Raw genomic sequence first — 19,524 nt, forward strand, 5'->3', positions numbered from 1 at the left:
ATTAATTTGACTTGCCACTATTTAGCATATGATTAGTTATGCAGATTCTTGTCATGTCACTGCATTGTTACTGTTTTGCTTTTTAAAATCTACATTTTATTATGTTGTTAGTATTTTGTAAATCCACGTTTCGCTTTCAGCACTGCCTGAATCCCTCTGGGGCATGCTCTCAATCAGATTCAAGTATGTCTCAAACAAAGTCTGATCCCAGGTCTCTTCTACATGCATATTGGTGCATACTGGTTGACTTAAGCCTGCTTTACACACTTCAATAGATCTTTCAATCCGTCGTCGGGGTCAAGTTGTAAGTGACGCACATCCAGCATCATTCGTGATGTATTTGCGTGTGAAACCTACATGCGATCGATATTGAACGAAAATACGGTGATCGCATACACGTCGTTTATTCCTCATACATTGGACGTTTAGTAGTACGAAACTAGTGAATTGTAACGTGTGACATCCATCATACGATTTTGGTGTCTGATGCTATGTGCGCAGGTGTGCGCTCTGCACCGCAGCTTAAAAAAGGTCTGCTTCAGAGCGCAGCTGAAAAGCTGCGTTCTGAAGCGCCTCACAATGTCTGTCATGCACTAATCTCTGTCAGTCCGTCACTATCTCTGTCCCTCTCTCTGTCCATGTCAGTCTATCCCTCTTACCCCCTCTCTCATATACTCACCGGCGCGGCGCTGCACGGCATTCACACTGCTCCGGCGGCTTTTACTGTTTTGAAAAAGCCGGCCGCCCATTAAACAATCTCGTATTCCCTGCTTACTCTGCCCACTGGCGCCTATGATTGGTTACAGTGAGACACGCCCCCCACGCTGAGTGACAGGTGTCACACTGCACCCAATCACAGCAGCCGGTGGGCGTGTCTATACTGTGTAGTGAAATAAATAATTAAATAATTAAAAAAAACGGCGTGCGGTCCCCCCCAATTTTAAAACCAGCCAGATAAAGCCATACGGCTGAAGGCTGGTATTCTCAGGATGGGGAGCTCCACGTTATGGGGAGCCCCCCAGCCTAACAATATCAGCCAACAGCCGCCCAGAATTGCCGCATACATTATATGCGACAGTTCTGGAACTGTACCCGGCTCTTCCCGATTTGCCCTGGTGCGTTGGCAAATCGGGGTAATAAGGAGTTATTGGCAGCCCATAGCTGCCAATAAGTCCTAGATTAATCATGTCAGGCGTCTATGAGACACCCTCCATGATTAATCTGTAAATTACAGTAAATAAACACACACACCCGAAAAAATCCTTTATTGGAAATAAAAAACACACACACATTCCCTGGTTCACCACTTTAATCAGCCCCAAAAAGCCCTCCATGTCCGGCGTAATCCAGGATGGTCCAGCGTCGCATCCAGCGCTGCTGCATGGAGGTGACCGGAGCTGCAGCAGACACAGCCGCTCCGGTCACCTCCACGCAGGTAATGAACACAGCCGTGCGATCAGCTGCTGTCAGTGAGGTTACCCGCTGTCACTGGATCCAGCGGTGGCCGCGGGTAACCTCAGTGACAGCTCAGCTGATCGCGCTACTCACCGCCGCTCCGGTCACCTCCAAGCAGCAACTGAGGTGAGTAGCGCGATCAGCTGAGCTGTCACTGAGGTTACCCGCGGCCACCGCTGGATCCAGTGACAGCGGGTAACCTCAGTGACAGCAGCTGATCGCGCGGCTGTCTTCATTACCTGCGTGGAGGTGACCGGAGCGGCTGTGTCTGCTGCAGCTCCGGTCACCTCCATGCAGCAGCGCTGGATGCGACGCTGGACCATCCTGGATTACGCCGGACATGGAGGGCTTTTTGGGGCTGATTAAAGTGGTGAACCAGGGAATGTGTGTGTGTTTTTTATTTCCAATAAAGGATTTTTTCGGGTGTGTGTGTTTATTTACTGTAATTTACAGATTAATCATGGAAGGTGTCTCATAGACGCCTGACATGATTAATCTAGGACTTATTGGCAGCTATGGGCTGCCAATAACTCCTTATTACCCCGATTTGCCAACGCACCAGGGCAAATCGGGAAGAGCCGGGTACAGTCCCAGAACTGTCGCATATAATGTATGCGGCAATTCTGGGCGGCTGTTGGCTGATATTGTTAGGCTGGGGGGCTCCCCATAACGTGGAGCTCCCCATCCTGAGAATACCAGCCTTCAGCCGTATGGCTTTATCTGGCTGGTTTTAAAATTGGGGGGGACCGCACGCCGTTTTTTTTAATTATTTAATTATTTATTTCACTACACAGTATAGACACGCCCACCGGCTGCTGTGATTGGGTGCAGTGTGACACCTGTCACTCAGCGTGGGGGGCGTGTCTCACTGTAACCAATCATAGGCGCCGGTGGGCGGGGTAAGCAGGGAATACGAGATTGTTTAATGGGCGGCCGGCTTTTTCAAAACAGTAAAAGCCGCCGGAGCAGTGTGAATGCCGTGCAGCGCCGGGGATCGGGGATTGGTGAGTATATGAGAGAGGGCTGCTCAATTCACTTACTCAGGAGATTAGCGGTCACCGATGAGTCTTCACTGGTGACCGCTAATCAGGACGCGACACAGACAGAGCCGCAGCATGACAATGAAGTCGGGTGAGGTTCACCCGAGTTCATTCTGACAGTGCGGCTCTGTCTGTGTCTGCTGTCATCTGCCATTCACCGCTGCTACATGGCTGTCTGTGTCTGCTGTCAGCGGCCATGTAGCAGAGCTGAATGGCAGATGACATAGTAAAAACGCATCCCTACACATTACACACGCTTGTCAAGTCAATAAATAAAAAAAAAAAAAGGTTGCCCAATGCATACGTCACAGAGCACATGATCTAAATGATCGCACACAAAATTGATCAATTTAACATAGACTACTAACGCACGTGTGACAGCAAATGAACGACCTACGTGCAATCTCATTCAATCGCATATGCAACCTGGGCGTGTCACATCGCATACGAGATCGCATACCTAATTGTAAGGTGTAAAGCTGGCTTTACTTGTGTATGTATAAAGCTTTTTCTTCAACTTTACTCACAAGGTTTTGATTGAACTGAGGTCTAGGGACTGTGAGGGCCAATCCATCTACTTCATTGTCAATGAAACATTTCTTTGCCAATCTCGACATATGCTTCGGTTCTTTGTTCTGCTGGAACAATATGTTGCGCTTTTCGTAGCCATAGTGCTTCAGTATATTAAGTAACTCATCTTGTAGGATAGCCACATATAGCTCAGCATTGAGACCACCATCGATTCTAATCAAGTATCCAATGCCTTTGGCTGTGAAACAACCCCATATCATCAGTCTTCCTCCACTGAATTTAACAGTTAATTCAGTTTCTCAGTCTTTTATCCTCTTTTTTTTTTTTTTTTTTCTTGTTTCTTCAAGACCTACTTGCACCCATCAGAGCCTAGTCTATTGACTTTCATATCATCGCTTTAAATCACCCGTCTCCAATCTTCTACTGTCCACATTTTCTACTTTTTTGCAACTCGATTCTTATGATGATATTGAAGTTGCGGCTTCTTCCCTTTTTTCGGGCTACTATTCCAGATTTCTATAATGAGCGTCGCACAGTGCTTGCAAGGACATCTGTGATCTCACTATTATGAAGCATATGAGCCAAGTCCACTGCCGTGTTTGTTGCACCAGAACTGATAGACCTTGTGATGAACCATCTTATTGACTTGGATATTTTACCTAGACGTCCACCTCTTGGCTTTTGAATGGATGGACTTCAATTCTTATTCTTCCAACTGTCAGAGCACCCACAAGATGCATTTTGGCAATTTTCTTGGCCGAGAAACCACCATCAATTAGCTGGATGATGCTGTTCTTCTTTTCTTGGGAAATCTTCATGGCTGCTCCTCGACTTGAGCCAGTGACTTTCGCTTGGGAATCAATCTAATAACACACTGAGCTATTAGTGAATGTCAGAAGAGGTTGTAATTTGTTGTATACAGGAAGTAAAAAAGTAAAAACATTTTCAAACACCAGAACCCAAACAGTAACTATGGAGTGGCATGACAAAAATTTGCATAACTAATCATAAGTTAAATAGTTGCAAGTCAAATTTATGTATGAGATAGCCAAGATGATTGTCTATAAAATGATGGTATAGTCTCACGCTCAAAGCAGCAGTGGATGGTGAGATATGGAGCCTGAAAATTAAAACATTGTTACCCTTTTGATAGTGTAAATTAATTCAATTGGTAAATGACATAAAAAGAAGAAAATCTAAACACCAAGTTATACATTCTTTCGCCGCAGCAAGATTACTGTAAAATGCAATAAGAGGGGATCATAACGTTATATCTACCCCAAAACAGTATGAGTGAAAACTTCAGTTTAGGGCGCATACAATAAGTCCTCACACAGCCCCAGATCCCAAAAATTAAAAACGTTATGAATCTTCAAAAAATGGCGAAAAAGCTAATTTATTTTTTTCTTACAAATTTCTGAATTTTATTTCACTAATAAAAAACTATTCATGTTTGGTATCTACATAATTGAACTGGCATACTTGTAGTATCAGGGACAGGAAGTGACTGGTCGGAGTTAGGGGAGATAGTGAGCATGACGGCCAGCCCACCCCTGTATAATGAAAGTTTGTTACGGGCTTCATGTCAGGCCATGCCCACCAAGACGGATATCACACCCACTAACTAAGCAGCAAGTTTATTGCTTTGATAATGCAAGGGGAGCTTGGCCCCCCCCTGAGCCCCCTTTTTTGGGGGTCTTAATCCCGGACGCCCATGTCTATTATTAAAAACGCTATGACTACATGGACGTAAAGATTAATGTTATCTAAATCCGGGTGGCCATGCCTACCATCTCTGCTCCCACCCATTAACGCCAGCCACTCATGCCCATTCACTTCTGGTCCCTGATAATACAAGAACGCGGCAATACCAAATATGTGTATATTTTTTATTTTTAGAACTGTTTTATTTTCAATGGGCAAGTGATATGAACTTACTTTTAGGCTATGTGCCCACGCTACAGGATTTACCGCGGATTTTGCCGCGGATTTACCGCGGATTTGCCGAAAATCTGCAGCAGCAGCACTTCCAAGCCATTTCAATGGCATTTTGGAAATGCTGTGCCCATGCTGCGGATTTTTCCGCTGCGGATTTGCCGCGGATTTTGATCCGGAAAAATCTGCAGCATGTCAATTGTTTGGTGCAGATTTTGTGCGGATTTTTGGTTTTGAATGGGGAAAAAAAGAAAAATGAAATCCGCATCAAAATCCGCGGCAAATCCGCGGTAAATCCGCGGCAAATCCGCGGGTGCGGATTTGCCGCGAAAGTCGCGGATTTTCAGGCAAAAAAATCCGCAGGGACATTCTAGCGTGGGCACATAGCCTTAGGTTATTTTTATTGTCATATTTTATAAAACTTTTTTTTCTTTTACATCTTTTAATTATTTTACTAGTCCCACTACGAGACATTATGGATCAGCTGGCTGATCGCCTGTGCATTTCTGTTGATCAAAGCAGCACAGCCCTGATCAGCAAAAATGCACTGTTCCTTTAAGAGCCGCCGCTCTGTAAACTCTTACAGGAACTACGTCATCATAGCAACAGGGGTTATCATATGACTCTCGCTGCCATGGCAACGATCAGCCCCCTGTAATCACATCATGGGGCCGCCGATGGTGGCGGGGAACAGAACGATCCCTGCCTCGGCAATTTAAATCACACTTATATTTTGACACTGCGATCTAAGTGGCAAGCAGGAAAGGGTGGATTGCAAATCCACCCGGGCATGTTAGCCCCACAAGTCTGCTGTTCAAATCAGCAGACATGTGCAGGGATCAACTCCGGCTCAGCGCAGCAGACGGCGGTGATTACCGCGACATGACCAATGACGCACCAGTACGTTATTGGTCGTGAAGGGGTTAACTTACCTGGAGAATCATATTGCCGGGTCAATTTTAATGAACAGTATAGTGAAATGTTGTGTATATATCTATATATATATATATATATATATATATATATATAGTGGAATTGTACTTTTTTTTTTTTCAATTGCAACACACTTGTATTTTTTTTTCTCGCTTTCCAGTGCATCACATGGTAAAATGAATGGTGTCATTCAAAGGAACAACTCGTCCTGCAAAAAAAAGCCCTCAGGGGGCTATATGGATTAGGGCTGAGCGGACCTGGACTGTAAAAGTCCGTATCCTCTCGATTTCAAAGATGCCCGGGTGCTGGACCTGGACCTGGGATTCCGGGTGTTTGTTCCGGATTCGGCACTCGAGAACTTTATTTTTCCTTTATTTTTTTTTTAAAGAAAATAAGAATGAAGCGAGCGCTTCATACTTACCAAGGCTCGTTGTTATGGTGGCACACTGTTTCTGGGTCACATATCCTGTGCCATGATCGCATACACATTGCTTTCCCTGGCGAACGGCCGTCCTGTAGTCTTTGATTGGTTGCAATCAGATGCAACACTGTTTGCCTGCAATCACTGACAGACGCTGTATGCGGGTCAGTACTGAGGTATAAAAATAAATAAATAATGCAATTGGTGCAGGGTACCCCTCGGTATTCTGATACCCCTCACAGATAAAGCCCATGGATACAGCCCCCCTTATCTTGGCTGTGTATCAAAAGAAGATGAACCGCATGCGTTTTTTTTTTAATTTAAATAAATAATTTAAAAAAAAAAAAAGAAATGTGCGGTCCCCCCCAATTTTCATGCCCAGCCATGATAAAGCAAGCTGGGGGCTGGTAGTTTTAGGCTGGGTCTCACCAGCCTGAGAATATCAGCCTTCAGCCGCCCGGAATTGTCGCATCGATTAGATGCGACAAGCCTGGTGCTTTACCGGCTCTTTCCAAATGCCCTGATGCGATGGCAATCGGGGTAATAAGGGGTTAATAACAACACACAGCTGCTACTACCCCCAGATTTGTGATGCCATAGGTGTCTGAGACACCCCACATCACTAATCTGTCAGTTACAGTAAATAAATACAAACACTGAAAAAATCCTTTATTTGGAATAAAAGAAAAAATAACCTCTTTCACCCCTTTATTAACCTCCCAAAACACCACTCCAGGTCCGATGTAATCCATACGAGGTCCCACGGCAATTCAGCTCTGCTACATCTGACTCTCACAGCGAGCGCCATATAACAAGACTGCCTGCCGTGAGCTCCAGAGAATGAATGAGCCGCGATGACGTCACTCAGGTTATTTGCGTTCACCCCTGGAGATTCCCACTCCCATTCCTCTACCCATAACAGCAGGTAACCTAACCTCAGGTGACTTCAGTAAAGTCAGTGACCTCACCTCAGGTGAGACCTGCATCTCATAGGTGGGGGGGGGGGTTGCCAAGAGATGTAGATTTGGTGCTGAAAATTTTACACCATATTCCTGCACCCAATCTACACCTCCTGGCAAAAATCCGTGGTTTTTTACGCATTTTTTTTCCCTTATTCTTTTTGCCACGGGTGTTTGTCGCGATTTTTGCCACGGTATTCTGCCAGGAGGTGCACAGTTGGTGCTGAAGTCATCTGCACCAGATTTCAGCACCAAATTTGCACTTCTTGGCAGAAAAAAACCCCCAGTTTGTTTTGAATTTTTCGGTCAAGGGATGCAAATTTGGTGTTGAAATTTTTACACTATGTTCCGGCACTCAATCCAGGAATTTGGTGCTGAAATCTGGTGCAGACGATTTCAGCATGAAATGTACACCTCCTGACAGAAAACCACAGCAAAAAACTGTGTAAAAAAAAGCAGGGTTTTTTTGGGCCAAGAGGTGTAGATTGGGTGCAGGAATATGGTGTAAAATTTTCAGCACCAAATCTGCATCTCTTGGTAAAAAAAAGTCTGCATTTTTTATGCTAGGAGATGCAGGTCTGTGAACTCAACCTGACCTCCACCTGAGGTCAGGTTATCTGCTGTTATAGGTGAAGGACGTTGGGAACCTCCAGCTGTGATTGCAAATGACCTGAGTCAGATCACCGCTCATTGCGCAGCTCATTCATTCTCTGCACTCACAGTGGGTGGTCATGCTCTGACTTGCCGTGTGACCTCGTGTATATTATGTCGGACCTGCAGGTGCATTGCAGTTAATAAAGTGGTGAAAGAGGGGTTTTTTTTGTATTTTATTCCAAATAAAGGATTTCTTCTGTGGCTGTGTTTTATTTACTGTCACTTACAGATTAATGATGCAGGTGTCTCATAGATGCCTGTGCCATCATTAATCTAGGTTTTAGCAGCAGCTATGAGCTGTTATTAACCCCTCATTACCCTGATTGCCACCGCATCAGGGCAATTGGGAAGAGCTGTTAAAACCGCTGGGATTGTCACATCTAATGGATGCAGAAATTCCAGGTGGCTGGAGCCCCCAGCTGGCTTTATGTTGGCTGGGGATGAAAATTGGGGGGGTCGTACGTCGGGTTTTTTAATCATTTATTTAAAAAATAATAATTTAAAAAAAAGTTGCATGCTGTTCATCTTAAGCCAGAGTCATACTTGCAAGGGGCTTGCACGAGTCTCGCATCGCATCACCCAGCACGGCCGCACACACTCTCCTGCCAGGATCAGGTCGCCTGCATGTAGTTGTATGCAGCTGCTTGCTCGTGTCTGGAGAGCGTCAGGTCGTGCCAAGTGATGCAATGCGAGACTGGCGCAAGTGTGACTCCGGCCTTACAGTGTGCTCACAAGAACCGTATGACTCGCACGAGTCTCACATTGCATCACCTGGCAGCCGCATGGACACGAGCGTGCAGTTGCATAGAAATACATGCAGATGCATGCTCCTGTTAGGAGAGTGTGTGGCTGTGTCGGGTGATGCGATGCGAGACTTGCGCAAGTGTGTGACTCCGGCTTTATTTTGATACACAGCCATGATAAAGCCCGACAGCTGGGGTCTGCAGCCATGGGATTTATCTGTGCTGGTATCAGAATACAGGGTAGGCCTTGCGCCGATTTGTTTTATTGATTAATTTATTTTTATACCACGTTACTGAGCCGCAGACATCTACACTGCTTTCTCCGCCCACCGGCCGTCCTGGCACCTGTGATTGGTTGCAGTCAGCTGACATGCTGCCACTCAAGGTGGGGGCACTTCTAACTGCAACCAATTACACACGCTGGTGGGTAGGGAAAGCAGTGAATATTCAATGAGGGTTAATTGTCGGCTCCGGAAGAGAAAGTGTGACCTGGAAGTAACTTGTCGCGATGATGGAGGCTCAGTATGTACACCGCACATGCTCCTACCCCCTTATCCCTTCTACCTACATATGTAATCCCTGGATTCTGGTTCCCATAGACTTATATGGAGGCCAGATACCGGATCGGATTCGGTTTTTTTAAAAAATTCAGCAGGGACCTTCCGGTCCCAGTTTTCTGCGAGTTCGACCAGCTCTAATGTGGATGGAAAAGTAAAAAAAGTTATTGCTCTTGGAAGAAAGTGAGGAAGAAGAAAAACAAAAAGGTGAAAAATAGCCCAGTCAGGAACAGGTTAAGATAAATCCAAGATCTGATTCCCAGAATTTAATCTCCTCTGCAAATTGATTAACTGAATGTTTTTATAGAGAAATAATTCTGCCTTCATAGATTTCACAATAAATAATCCATGAATGGGACATCTAACCCCCAAAATGAAAAGGGGTGAAAACTGAATAGAACATCTTACTGCAAATAACGAAGAAATCTGAGTTCTCTAATCCTCCTTGTATGACGAGTCCATCTTTAATATCTGTGACAGTAATAATTCCCTTTTTTGTCCAACGTTCAGCACTGGGTAATTGTAAGAAATGCGGGAGATTAGTATTATCCACAGTGAGTACATGGGGGCCGGGCAGCCCACCCACAGGAGCTTTTCTAAATACCTCTCAAAATGTAGTTATTAAAAGAAAGAACAGAAATTATTACATAAAAGTCGGTTATTTTACCTTCAAGAGACTGAAAGATATTTTCTCTCAGAATTCTACAAATGTCCATTATATAAGAACTTGTGCTGGAGCCGCCATTGTGGAGTCTGAGAGGCCAGAAAATAAAAATATCCCATTATTACAACAGTAAATTAAGTTAACCTTTGACGACCAGTGTTTCTCATTTTTGTACTTTTGTTTTTTCCTTGTGTTTTTCCAAGAGGCATAACTTTTGTTTTTCTAACATCAACGTCTTAGAACTTGTTTATTTGTGGGACAAGTTGTACTTTTGAATGACACATTTTTTTAATCATATAATGTACTGTAAAAAACGGTGGGACGAAATGGTGAAAAATGCAATTCTGCCATTGTTTTTTGAGGTTTGCATTTAGAGTTCTTTTTATGTAAAAGTTGTTAGAAACATAATTGTCACATCAATCTGATTACTGTGATACAAAACATTGATTTTTTTTTTCCTTTTTTAGTAAAGAAACAAAATTCTGAATATTGGGAATTTTTATTTTTTTTTCGTTTTGTGTTTTCCGACATGTCTTTACGAATCAGTTAAGTCTTTAATTGGTATCCTTCTGACCTACATACATTTTTTTTGTTGGTTATTATTCCAGTGTTTGAGAGGCAGAACGAACAAACAGGGCCAACATCATGCTCTACACATTCCTGCTCTAAGATCTATTGTTACATTGTCAACTGGTTTAGTCTCAGTAAATAACATATTTTTTCTACAAAACTTGCAATTTCTATGGATATTTTAGAAATGTTTTATACAAATAATTTAAAATATTTTATGCAAAAATAATAATGTTTATTCTTAGCAGGTGACTGCACCAAGAGATCTGAGCGAAAACTGATATCTACAATTTTTAAATCAGATTACCTTGATATCACCCAAGACATAACTGAAGTGAATGCCATTACTCCAGATATCCCATCATCCCTTGACAGCAAAGATCTTTCATCTAATCCTTTTAAGCAGGTCCTATCTTCTGATTCCTCAGAGACTAGTAAGAAAAATAAAAGTCACGAGAATGGCTTTAAAAATCAAGCTGCTTTTCAAGTAAAGAAGACATTTTCAAGTGCAGAATATGAGAGAGTTCACACAGTGGAGAAGCCACATTCATGTTCAGAATGTGGAAAAAGTTTTGCAAAGAAATCAGCTCTTCTTAAACACCAGAGAACTCACACAGGGGAGAAACCTTTTTCATGTTCAGAATGTGGGAAATGTTTTGCAAGAAAATCACATCTTGTTAGACACCAGAGAACTCACACAGGGGAGAAACCTTTTTCTTGTTCAGAATGTGGAAAATGTTTTGCAGAGAAATCACAGGTTGTTGAACACCAGAGAACTCACATTGGGGGAAAACCTTTTTTATGTTCAGAGTGTGGGAAATGTTTTGCAGGGAAATCACATCTTGTTGAACACCAGAGAAGTCACACAGGGGAAAAACCTTATTCATGTTCGGAATGTGGGAAATCTTTTGCAAAGAAATCAACTCTTATTATACATCGGAGAAGTCACACAGGGGAGAAACCTTTTTCATGTTCAGAATGTGGGAAATGTTTTGCAGATAAATCAGCTCTTGTTCCACACATGAGAACTCACACAGGGGAAAAACCTTTTTCATGTTCAGAATGTGGGAAATGTTTTCCACAGAAATCACATCTTCTTGAACACCAGCGAACTCACGAAGAGAAGAAACCTTTTTCATGTTCTGAATGTGGGAAAAGTTTTGGAGACATATCACATCTTGTTGAACACCAGAGATGTCACACAGGGGAGAAACCGTTTTCATGTTCAGAATGTGGGAAAAGTTTTGCAAAGAAATTGCATGTTGTTGAACACCAGAGAAGTCACACAGGGGGGAAACTTTTTTCATGTTCAGAATGTGGGAAATGTTTTGTAGCAAAATCAGGTCTTGCTAGACACCAGAGAAGTCACATAGGATAGAAGCCTTTTTAACCCTAGAACGCGCAACCATAGAAATCTACAATAGAAAACAAGTAACCTAGCAGGCCTGCGAGGCCCCAGGTATGTGTTCTAGGGTTAAACGCCCAATATTAGTAATCTGCCATTTAGTACATTTTCTTTATAGCACTGCAGTCTTGCAGCGCTGGGGTCCTGGGTTCAAATCCCACCAAGGACACCATCTGCAAGGAGTTTGTATGTTCTCCCCGTGTTTGCGTGGGTTTCCTCCGGGTACTCCGGTTTCCTCCCACATTCCAAAGACATACAGATAGGGACTCTAGATTGTGAGCCCCAATGGGGACAGTGTTGCCAATGTATGTAAAGTGCTATGGAATTAATAGCGCTATATAAATGAATAAAATTATTATTATTATTATTATTATTTATATCAACAATCTATGTGTCAGAAGAAATGTCTTTATGTAGATTACAGTAATAAATCCATTTATGTTGTAAGATACTATTTACATTTACGTTCAATTACCTTTTTGTAGGAAAGTCTGATGTGATCCATTTTTTAAAACAGATCCCATATAGAAGGTTTTTCACCATCATTGGGAACTGACTCACTTCTGTATGCCCCAATACACATATTATTGGGTCTAAGGGGACTTTGATTTTAAATACTCAATTGTCTCAAAAACTTGACCCCCAAAATTTACATTTTATAGCATAAAAATAATATATCATGGGTTAACCTCTTACCTAACAACCACTGATATGCCTTCTAATGGTAGTCATTCAGCGTACTTATTCCGCAGACCTGTTAAAAAGCGGCACTAAGGAATAAATACCCTGAACAACTAAGCGAATAGCACCGCCACACGGTTGAAATTCCTGCAGGTGACTGCTGTACATCACAGCGGACCCCCGTGGGCAACTTTCTGGAACCAATCGAGGCGGATTAACCCTTTAGTCCAGCAACAGCAGTAAAGCAGTGCATGAGATCAGTGATCAAACAAAAAAATATTCATGTCCAACAGTGGGACTTAAGCTGGGTTCACACATAGCGACAGCGACAACGACGTTGCTGTTACGTCACCATTTTCTATGACGCAACAGCGACCTTGTTGCTGCTGCATCTGCTGTGTTTAACAGCTAAGCAGCGATCATAACGACACACGTCGCTGTGCTACATGTGCAGAGAGCAGGGAGCCGCACACACTGCTTAGCGCTGGCTCCCTGCACTCCAAGCTACAGTACACATCGGGTTAATTACCCGATGTGTACTGCAGCTACATGTGCAGAGAGCAGGGAGCCGCGCACACTGCTTAGCGCTGGCTCCCTGCACTCCTAGCTACAGTACATATCGGGTTAATTACCCAATGTGTACTGCAGCTACATGTGCAGAGAGCAGGGAGCCGGCACTGGCAGTGAGAGCAGCGGACGCTGATAACGAAGGTAAATATGGGGTAACCAGAGAAAGGTCTTCCCTTGGTTACCCGATGTTTACCCTGGTTACACCTTACCGCAGCTGCCAGATGCTGGCTCCTGCTCCCTGCTCGCTTCATTTTGTCGCTCTCTCGCTGTCACACACAGCGATGTGTGCGTCACAGCGGGAGAGCGACAACCAAAAAATGAAGCTGGACATTCAGCAACGAGCGGCGACCTCACAGCAGGGGCTATCTCGTTGCTGGATGTCACACATAGCGACAGCGACGGGACGTCGCTGCTACGTCACAGAAAATGGTGATGTAGCAGCGACGTCGTTGTCGTCGTCGCTGTGTGTGACACCACCTTAAGTGAAAAAAATAAACAAAGTTAAACAAAATGTTTAAAAAAAAAAAGCCCTAACAAAACAACACCCAAAAAACCCCACACAACGCCACTGCTACATCGGGGGTCAGTTGATACGGTCACGTGACATCCGTGTAGAAAGGACTTAATAATATATGTGAAGGTATTATTTATCTATATATATATATATATGTATATATATATATATATATATATATATATATATATATATATATATATACATATATATATATATATATACATATATATATATATATATATATAAAATATATATATATATATAAAATATATATATATATATATATATAATTATTGTGAGATGGTGACTGGCTACAATGCTAATGGCCGGTATGTACCACAGAAGTGGTGGAAGCCTGAAGGTCGATTGTGGTACTTGTTGTCCCACTTGTTTGTATTATAGTTCATTTTGTCTGGCCACCTACATACCTTTCCCATGGGTGTGTTTGGCATGTGCCTGACATGACAGGCCACATGTTTTTTTTTAAGGGAGTCTGTTGTTTGGCACATGGCAGACGGTGTGGAGTCTGTGAGCAGTGTGAGGAGCAGCACTGTAGGAGAAGCAGGCCATGAGAGGAGAGAGGTTGCTAATCTCCAAGAGGCAGGAGCCTCTGGATGAAACACAGCTGAGGGACGTCAGCCTGTGTTGAGAGAGTGGCAGGAACCAGACTGAGAGACTGCCAGGAGGCAGAGTGTGTGTGAAAAGCAGCCTGTGTGGAGAGGCTGTTCCAGAGCACTGAGGTATTGAGGCCTCTCTGGATACCACTGAGGAAAGTGGATCCAGACCTGTGTGGGCGAACCGCTGAATTATCAGACTGGAAAACAGTGAGTGTGACGGCTAGTAAGCTGTGTGTCCCTTTTTGAAGAAAGAAATTTTTGTTTGTTATGTACCCAGAGTGCGGTTTATCTCTAGTTTAATAAACTGCTGGACTTTATTTGAACTGTGTGTTCTCCTATGCTATCTCGCACCACAGCAAAAACAAGTAAAAACCCCCATGTTGCATTGTAATATAGCTCTGGCAAAAATTAAGAGACCACTGCACATTTTTTATAAAAATCAGCTATTCTGCATGTCTAACAGCCATTCCATTCCAGTGTCAGTTGAATTCCAACCAGAGTACAGACCGGCAGAGAGCGAAAGCGACTCTCCACTGACCGGGATAACACTCATCTTATTCGAATTTCACTCAGAAACTGTAGGATGACATCAAGTGACCTACAAAAAGAATGGCAAATGGCAGCTGGGGTGAAAAAAAAAGCCTTTGATCAATGAGAAGCAATGGAGAGCCAGGCTGAAGTTTGCCAAAGACCATAAGGACTGGACCACAGAGGACTGGAGTAAGATAATCTTCTCTGATGAGTCTTATTTTCAACTTTGCCCAACACCTGGTTGTCTAATGGTTAGACGGAGACCTAGAGAGGCGTACAACACACAGTTACTTGCACCCACTGTGAAATTTGGTGGAGGATCAGTGATGATCTGGGGATGCTTCAGCAAGGCTGGAATTGGGCAGATTAAACTTTGTGAAGGACGTATGAATCAAGCCACATACAAGGTTATCCTGGAAAAACAGTTGCTTCCTTCTGCTCAGGCAATTTTCCCCAACTCTGAGGACTGTTTTTTTCCAGCTGGACAATGCGCCATGCCACACAGCTAGGTCAATCAATGTGTGGATGAAGTACCACCACATCAAAATCCTGTCATGGCTAGCCCAATCTCCAGACCTGAACCCCATTGAAAACCTCTGGAATATAAGAGGAAGATGGATAGTCACAAGCCATCAAACAAAAAAGAACTGCTTAAATTTTAAGACCAGGAGTGGCATAAGGTCACCCAAAAGCAGTGTGAAAGACTGAGACACATGAAAGCTGTGATTAAAAATCATGGTTATTCTCAAAATATTGATTTCTGAACTCTTCCTAAGTGAAAACTTTTTGGTATTGTTTCTAAATTATTATGAACTTGTTTTCTTTACATTATTTGAGGTCTGAAAACATTGCATTTTTTTGTTATTTTGACCATTTCTTATTTTCAGAAAATAAATACAAAATTTATTGCTTGGAAATTTGGAGACATGTTGTCAGTAGTTTATAGAATAAAAGAACAATTTACATTTCACTCAAAAATATACCTATAAAGAGAAAAATCAGGAAAACTTAAAATTTTGCAGTGGTTTTTAATTTTTGCCAGAGCGGTATATATAAAATGTATAATCTCCTTTGTGCTAGGTGGTTAAACAATGGAGACCATGTGGTTTAACTTTTACCTTTTTTAGTTGGGAGGAGTCTCCAACACCTGGCTATACACACGCCCTCATGACATCACAGGTTACAGCCAATCACAGGGGAAAATGAATCTTGGTCACAAGCCCCTATACAAACTATCCTTATACCCTGCAAGGGTCTCTTTGCCTCCTCAACCTTGGCTCTCTCTCTTCCTCTTTGGATGGCAACACGCAAGGATAGCAGGACCATGTGACCAAGATGGCTGATTATCATCTCTCTGCTGTAGTCTATTGGGTTGGTGTGTAATTGTGGGTTTAATATTATATTTGTAAACATATTATTTACTGGTGTTTTCCTGTACTGGATGTGTATATAATTTAGTATATGCTGTTCATATTGATTACATGTGCTAGTATTATATTGCGTATTAAGCGTAATCTTGTTAGTAAATAATAAACTTGTTATATTTTATTATTACAACAAACTGTCTTGCGTCTACACATGTTTGGGATACACCAGGTAGTTAAGACAAAGATAAAGTAAAGCAAAAGTATCAGAGAAATTATATCCTTTGGAATATATACAGTATATCTGTGCCATTGGCAATAGATCCTTTGTGCAGGAAGAAGTATAAGTTTCCCGTCCTTTTTCCCCCCTGTGGTGTGGGAATAGCCAGTCCTTTTGCATGGTGGCAGGACTATTACCCTAGTACAACCCCTGTCAAAAAGTATACAATCACCTGGCTCTGAGAATGTTCATTCAGTTGTTTACTTTTGTAAAAAAAAAAAAAAAGCAGATCATAGACATGGCACAAAACTAAAGTAATTTCAAATGCAAACTTTCTGGCTTTAAGAAACAGTAAAAAAAATCATGAAAACATAATGTGCTAGCCAGTAACGGTTACTTTTCAAGACCAAACGAGAAAAAAATTATGGAATCACTCAATTATGAGGAAAAAATTATGGAATAATGAAAAACAAACAAAAGAACACTCCAATACATCACTAGTATTTTGTTGCACCACCTCTGGCTTTTATAACAGCTTGCAGTCTCTCAGGCATGGACTTAATGAGTGACAAACAGTACTCTTCATCAATCAGGCTAAAACTTTCTCTGATTGCTGTTGCCAGATCAGCTTTGCAGGTTGGAGCCTTGTCATGGATCATTTTCTTCAACTTCCACCAAAGATTTTCAAGTGGATTGAGATCCGGACTATGTGCAGACCTTCTGTCAAGGAATGTTTTCACAGTTGTTGCTCTATGGCAGGATGCATTATCATCTTGATAAATTATTTCATCATCTCCAAATATCCGTTCAATTGATGGGATAAGAAAAGTGGCCATAATTTCAATGCAAACTTGGGCATTTATTGAAGATGTAATGACAGCCATCTCCCCAGTGCCTTTACCTGACATGCAGCCCCATATAATCAATGACTGTGGAAATTTACATGTTCTCTTCAGGCAGTCCTCTTTATAAATCTCATTGGAACAACATCAAACAAAAGTTCCATAATCATCACCTTGCCCAATGTAGATTCGTGATTCATCACTGAATATGACTTTGATCCAGTCATCCACAGTCCACGATTGCGTTTTCTTCGCCCATTGTAACCTTGTTTTTTTTCTGTTTAGGTGTTAATGATGGCTTTTCTTTAGCTTTTCTGTTTGTAAATCCCATTTCCTTTAGGCGATTTCTTACAGTTCGGTCACAGACATTGACTCCAGTTTCCTCCCGTACGTTCCTCATTTGTTTTGTTGTGCATTTCCTATTTTGGAGACATATTGCTTTAAGTTTCCTGTCTTGACGCTTTGATGTCTTCCTTGGTCTACCAGTATGTTTGCCTTTAACAACCTTCCCATGTTGTTTGTATTTGGTCCAGATTTTAGACACAGGTGACTGTGAACAACCAACATCTTTTGCAACATTGTGTGATGATTTACCCTCTTTTAAGAGTTTGATAATCCTCTCCTTTATTTCAATTGACATCTCTTGTGTTGGAGCCATAATTCATGTCAGTCCACTTGGTGCAACAGCTCTCCAAGGTGTGATCACTCCTTTTTAGATGCAGACTAACGAGCAGATCTTATTTGATGTAGGTGTTAGTTTTGGGAATGAAAATTTACAGGGTGATTACGTAATTTTTTCCTCATAATTGAGTGATTCCATAATTTTTTCCCCGTTTGGTCTTGAAAAGTAACCATTACTGGCTAGCACATTATGTTTTCATGATTTTTTAGTGTTGCTTAAAGCCAGAAAGTTGCCATTTGAAATGACTTTATTTTTGTGCCATGTCTGTGATCTGCTTTTTTTTAAACAAAAGTAAACAACTGAATGAACATCCTCAGAGCCAGGTGATTCCATAATTTTTGCCAGTGGTTGTATAACAAAAGGAGAATTATTCCCACCTGTAGTAAAGACGAGGTCTTTTTTCATCCCTTTTACAATACGAAAACACGACAGTGCAGTTGTGGGAAGTTTTGTGCTGGATTAATATGTGTCTGATCAAGCCTAGAATGAAGTATTATACTTAGGTATCTAAACATCACCCATTGTAGTAACTCCTTTCTGCCATACTGTAACTGTGTCCATCCACAGAATATACCATCTTATAGGTCGCCCACGCAATTATCCTATGTATATCCCTTTGCCCTCCCAGACTTACCATTGATAAGGTTCATCCATGAATACATACAGTAAGTTTATGCATAGCAGGTCAAAAAATTTTAGGGCACGGCGTGATGTCAGCGATACCTAAATTTACTGTGGGATAGAAACACTGTCTAACTAACCAACTTTCAATCAATTCCTTATGAACATCACCAATTGCTAGGGTTGAAGTGGAACATACCTATGTAATGAGGGGCGCTGTCCCTAAAGAACCTTTATTCTAATTTCCCCATTCACACCACACGACGCATACACAAAATATATACCTTTTGGTACAAGTGCATATAGAGACTTAAGATAAAATAGCATATTTATCCTGATCCATAAAGCACTACCAGATCATTGACCTATGTGTAAATGGATTACCTCCCGGCAATAGATGCATGAACACCTGCACTTATAGCTAGAGATGAGCGAACCGGCCGTGGTTCGGCTCGAGTTCGGTGCGCCGAACGGAGGTCTCGTTCAAGTTTGGTTCGGCGAACCGGTTTGGCGAACCACTCGAACCGCATAGGAAACAATGGGAGGCAATCACAAACACATAAAAACACCTAGAAAACACCCTCAAAGGTGTCCAAAAGGTGACAAACAACTCGCAACACAACACAAACACATGGGAAAGTGACAAGAACAAATTCTCATGCGAAAACAAAACAGCGTTACAAGGAAAAAAGGATGAGACACAGATATAGGCATGGCATGCCCTTCTAAAATCATGTAAAACACCGCAAGGTTACTCCAAGCGGAGTCTCCCTTTTTTCCAAAAATTGGGCCACACACACCCCCACCCCTTCAGTGGCAGCACTTGTGCCCCAGTTGTACACTTCACAGGTAGATTTGCATCAAGCACATTCAAAAATACGCCATACTTAACCGTTCCCAGGATGACCCCGGGGTAGGTAGCAAAGTCTTTGCTGAACCATGACTTGTTCATCTTGGCTCCTTTTAAAAAACACAGCAAGCAAGGGTTACTCCAAGCGGAGTCTCCCTTTTT

General features: G+C 42.3%; 1 protein-coding gene across 1 annotated transcript in view; it reads left to right on the forward strand.

The window, feature by feature from the left end:
* LOC142312159 (uncharacterized) overlaps positions 1-13,751 on the forward strand; it is a 206,090-nt gene extending 192,339 nt beyond the window's left edge. The window contains 1 exon segment of the mRNA XM_075351061.1: positions 10,987-13,751. Within this exon segment, the coding sequence (XP_075207176.1) occupies positions 10,987-11,840 (854 nt within the window). The 3' untranslated portion in view covers positions 11,841-13,751.
* The last annotated feature ends 5,773 nt before the right edge of the window (positions 13,752-19,524 follow it).

This window comes from Anomaloglossus baeobatrachus, chromosome 5 (genome assembly GCF_048569485.1).
Source record: "Anomaloglossus baeobatrachus isolate aAnoBae1 chromosome 5, aAnoBae1.hap1, whole genome shotgun sequence".
NCBI lineage: Eukaryota > Metazoa > Chordata > Amphibia > Anura > Aromobatidae > Anomaloglossus > Anomaloglossus baeobatrachus.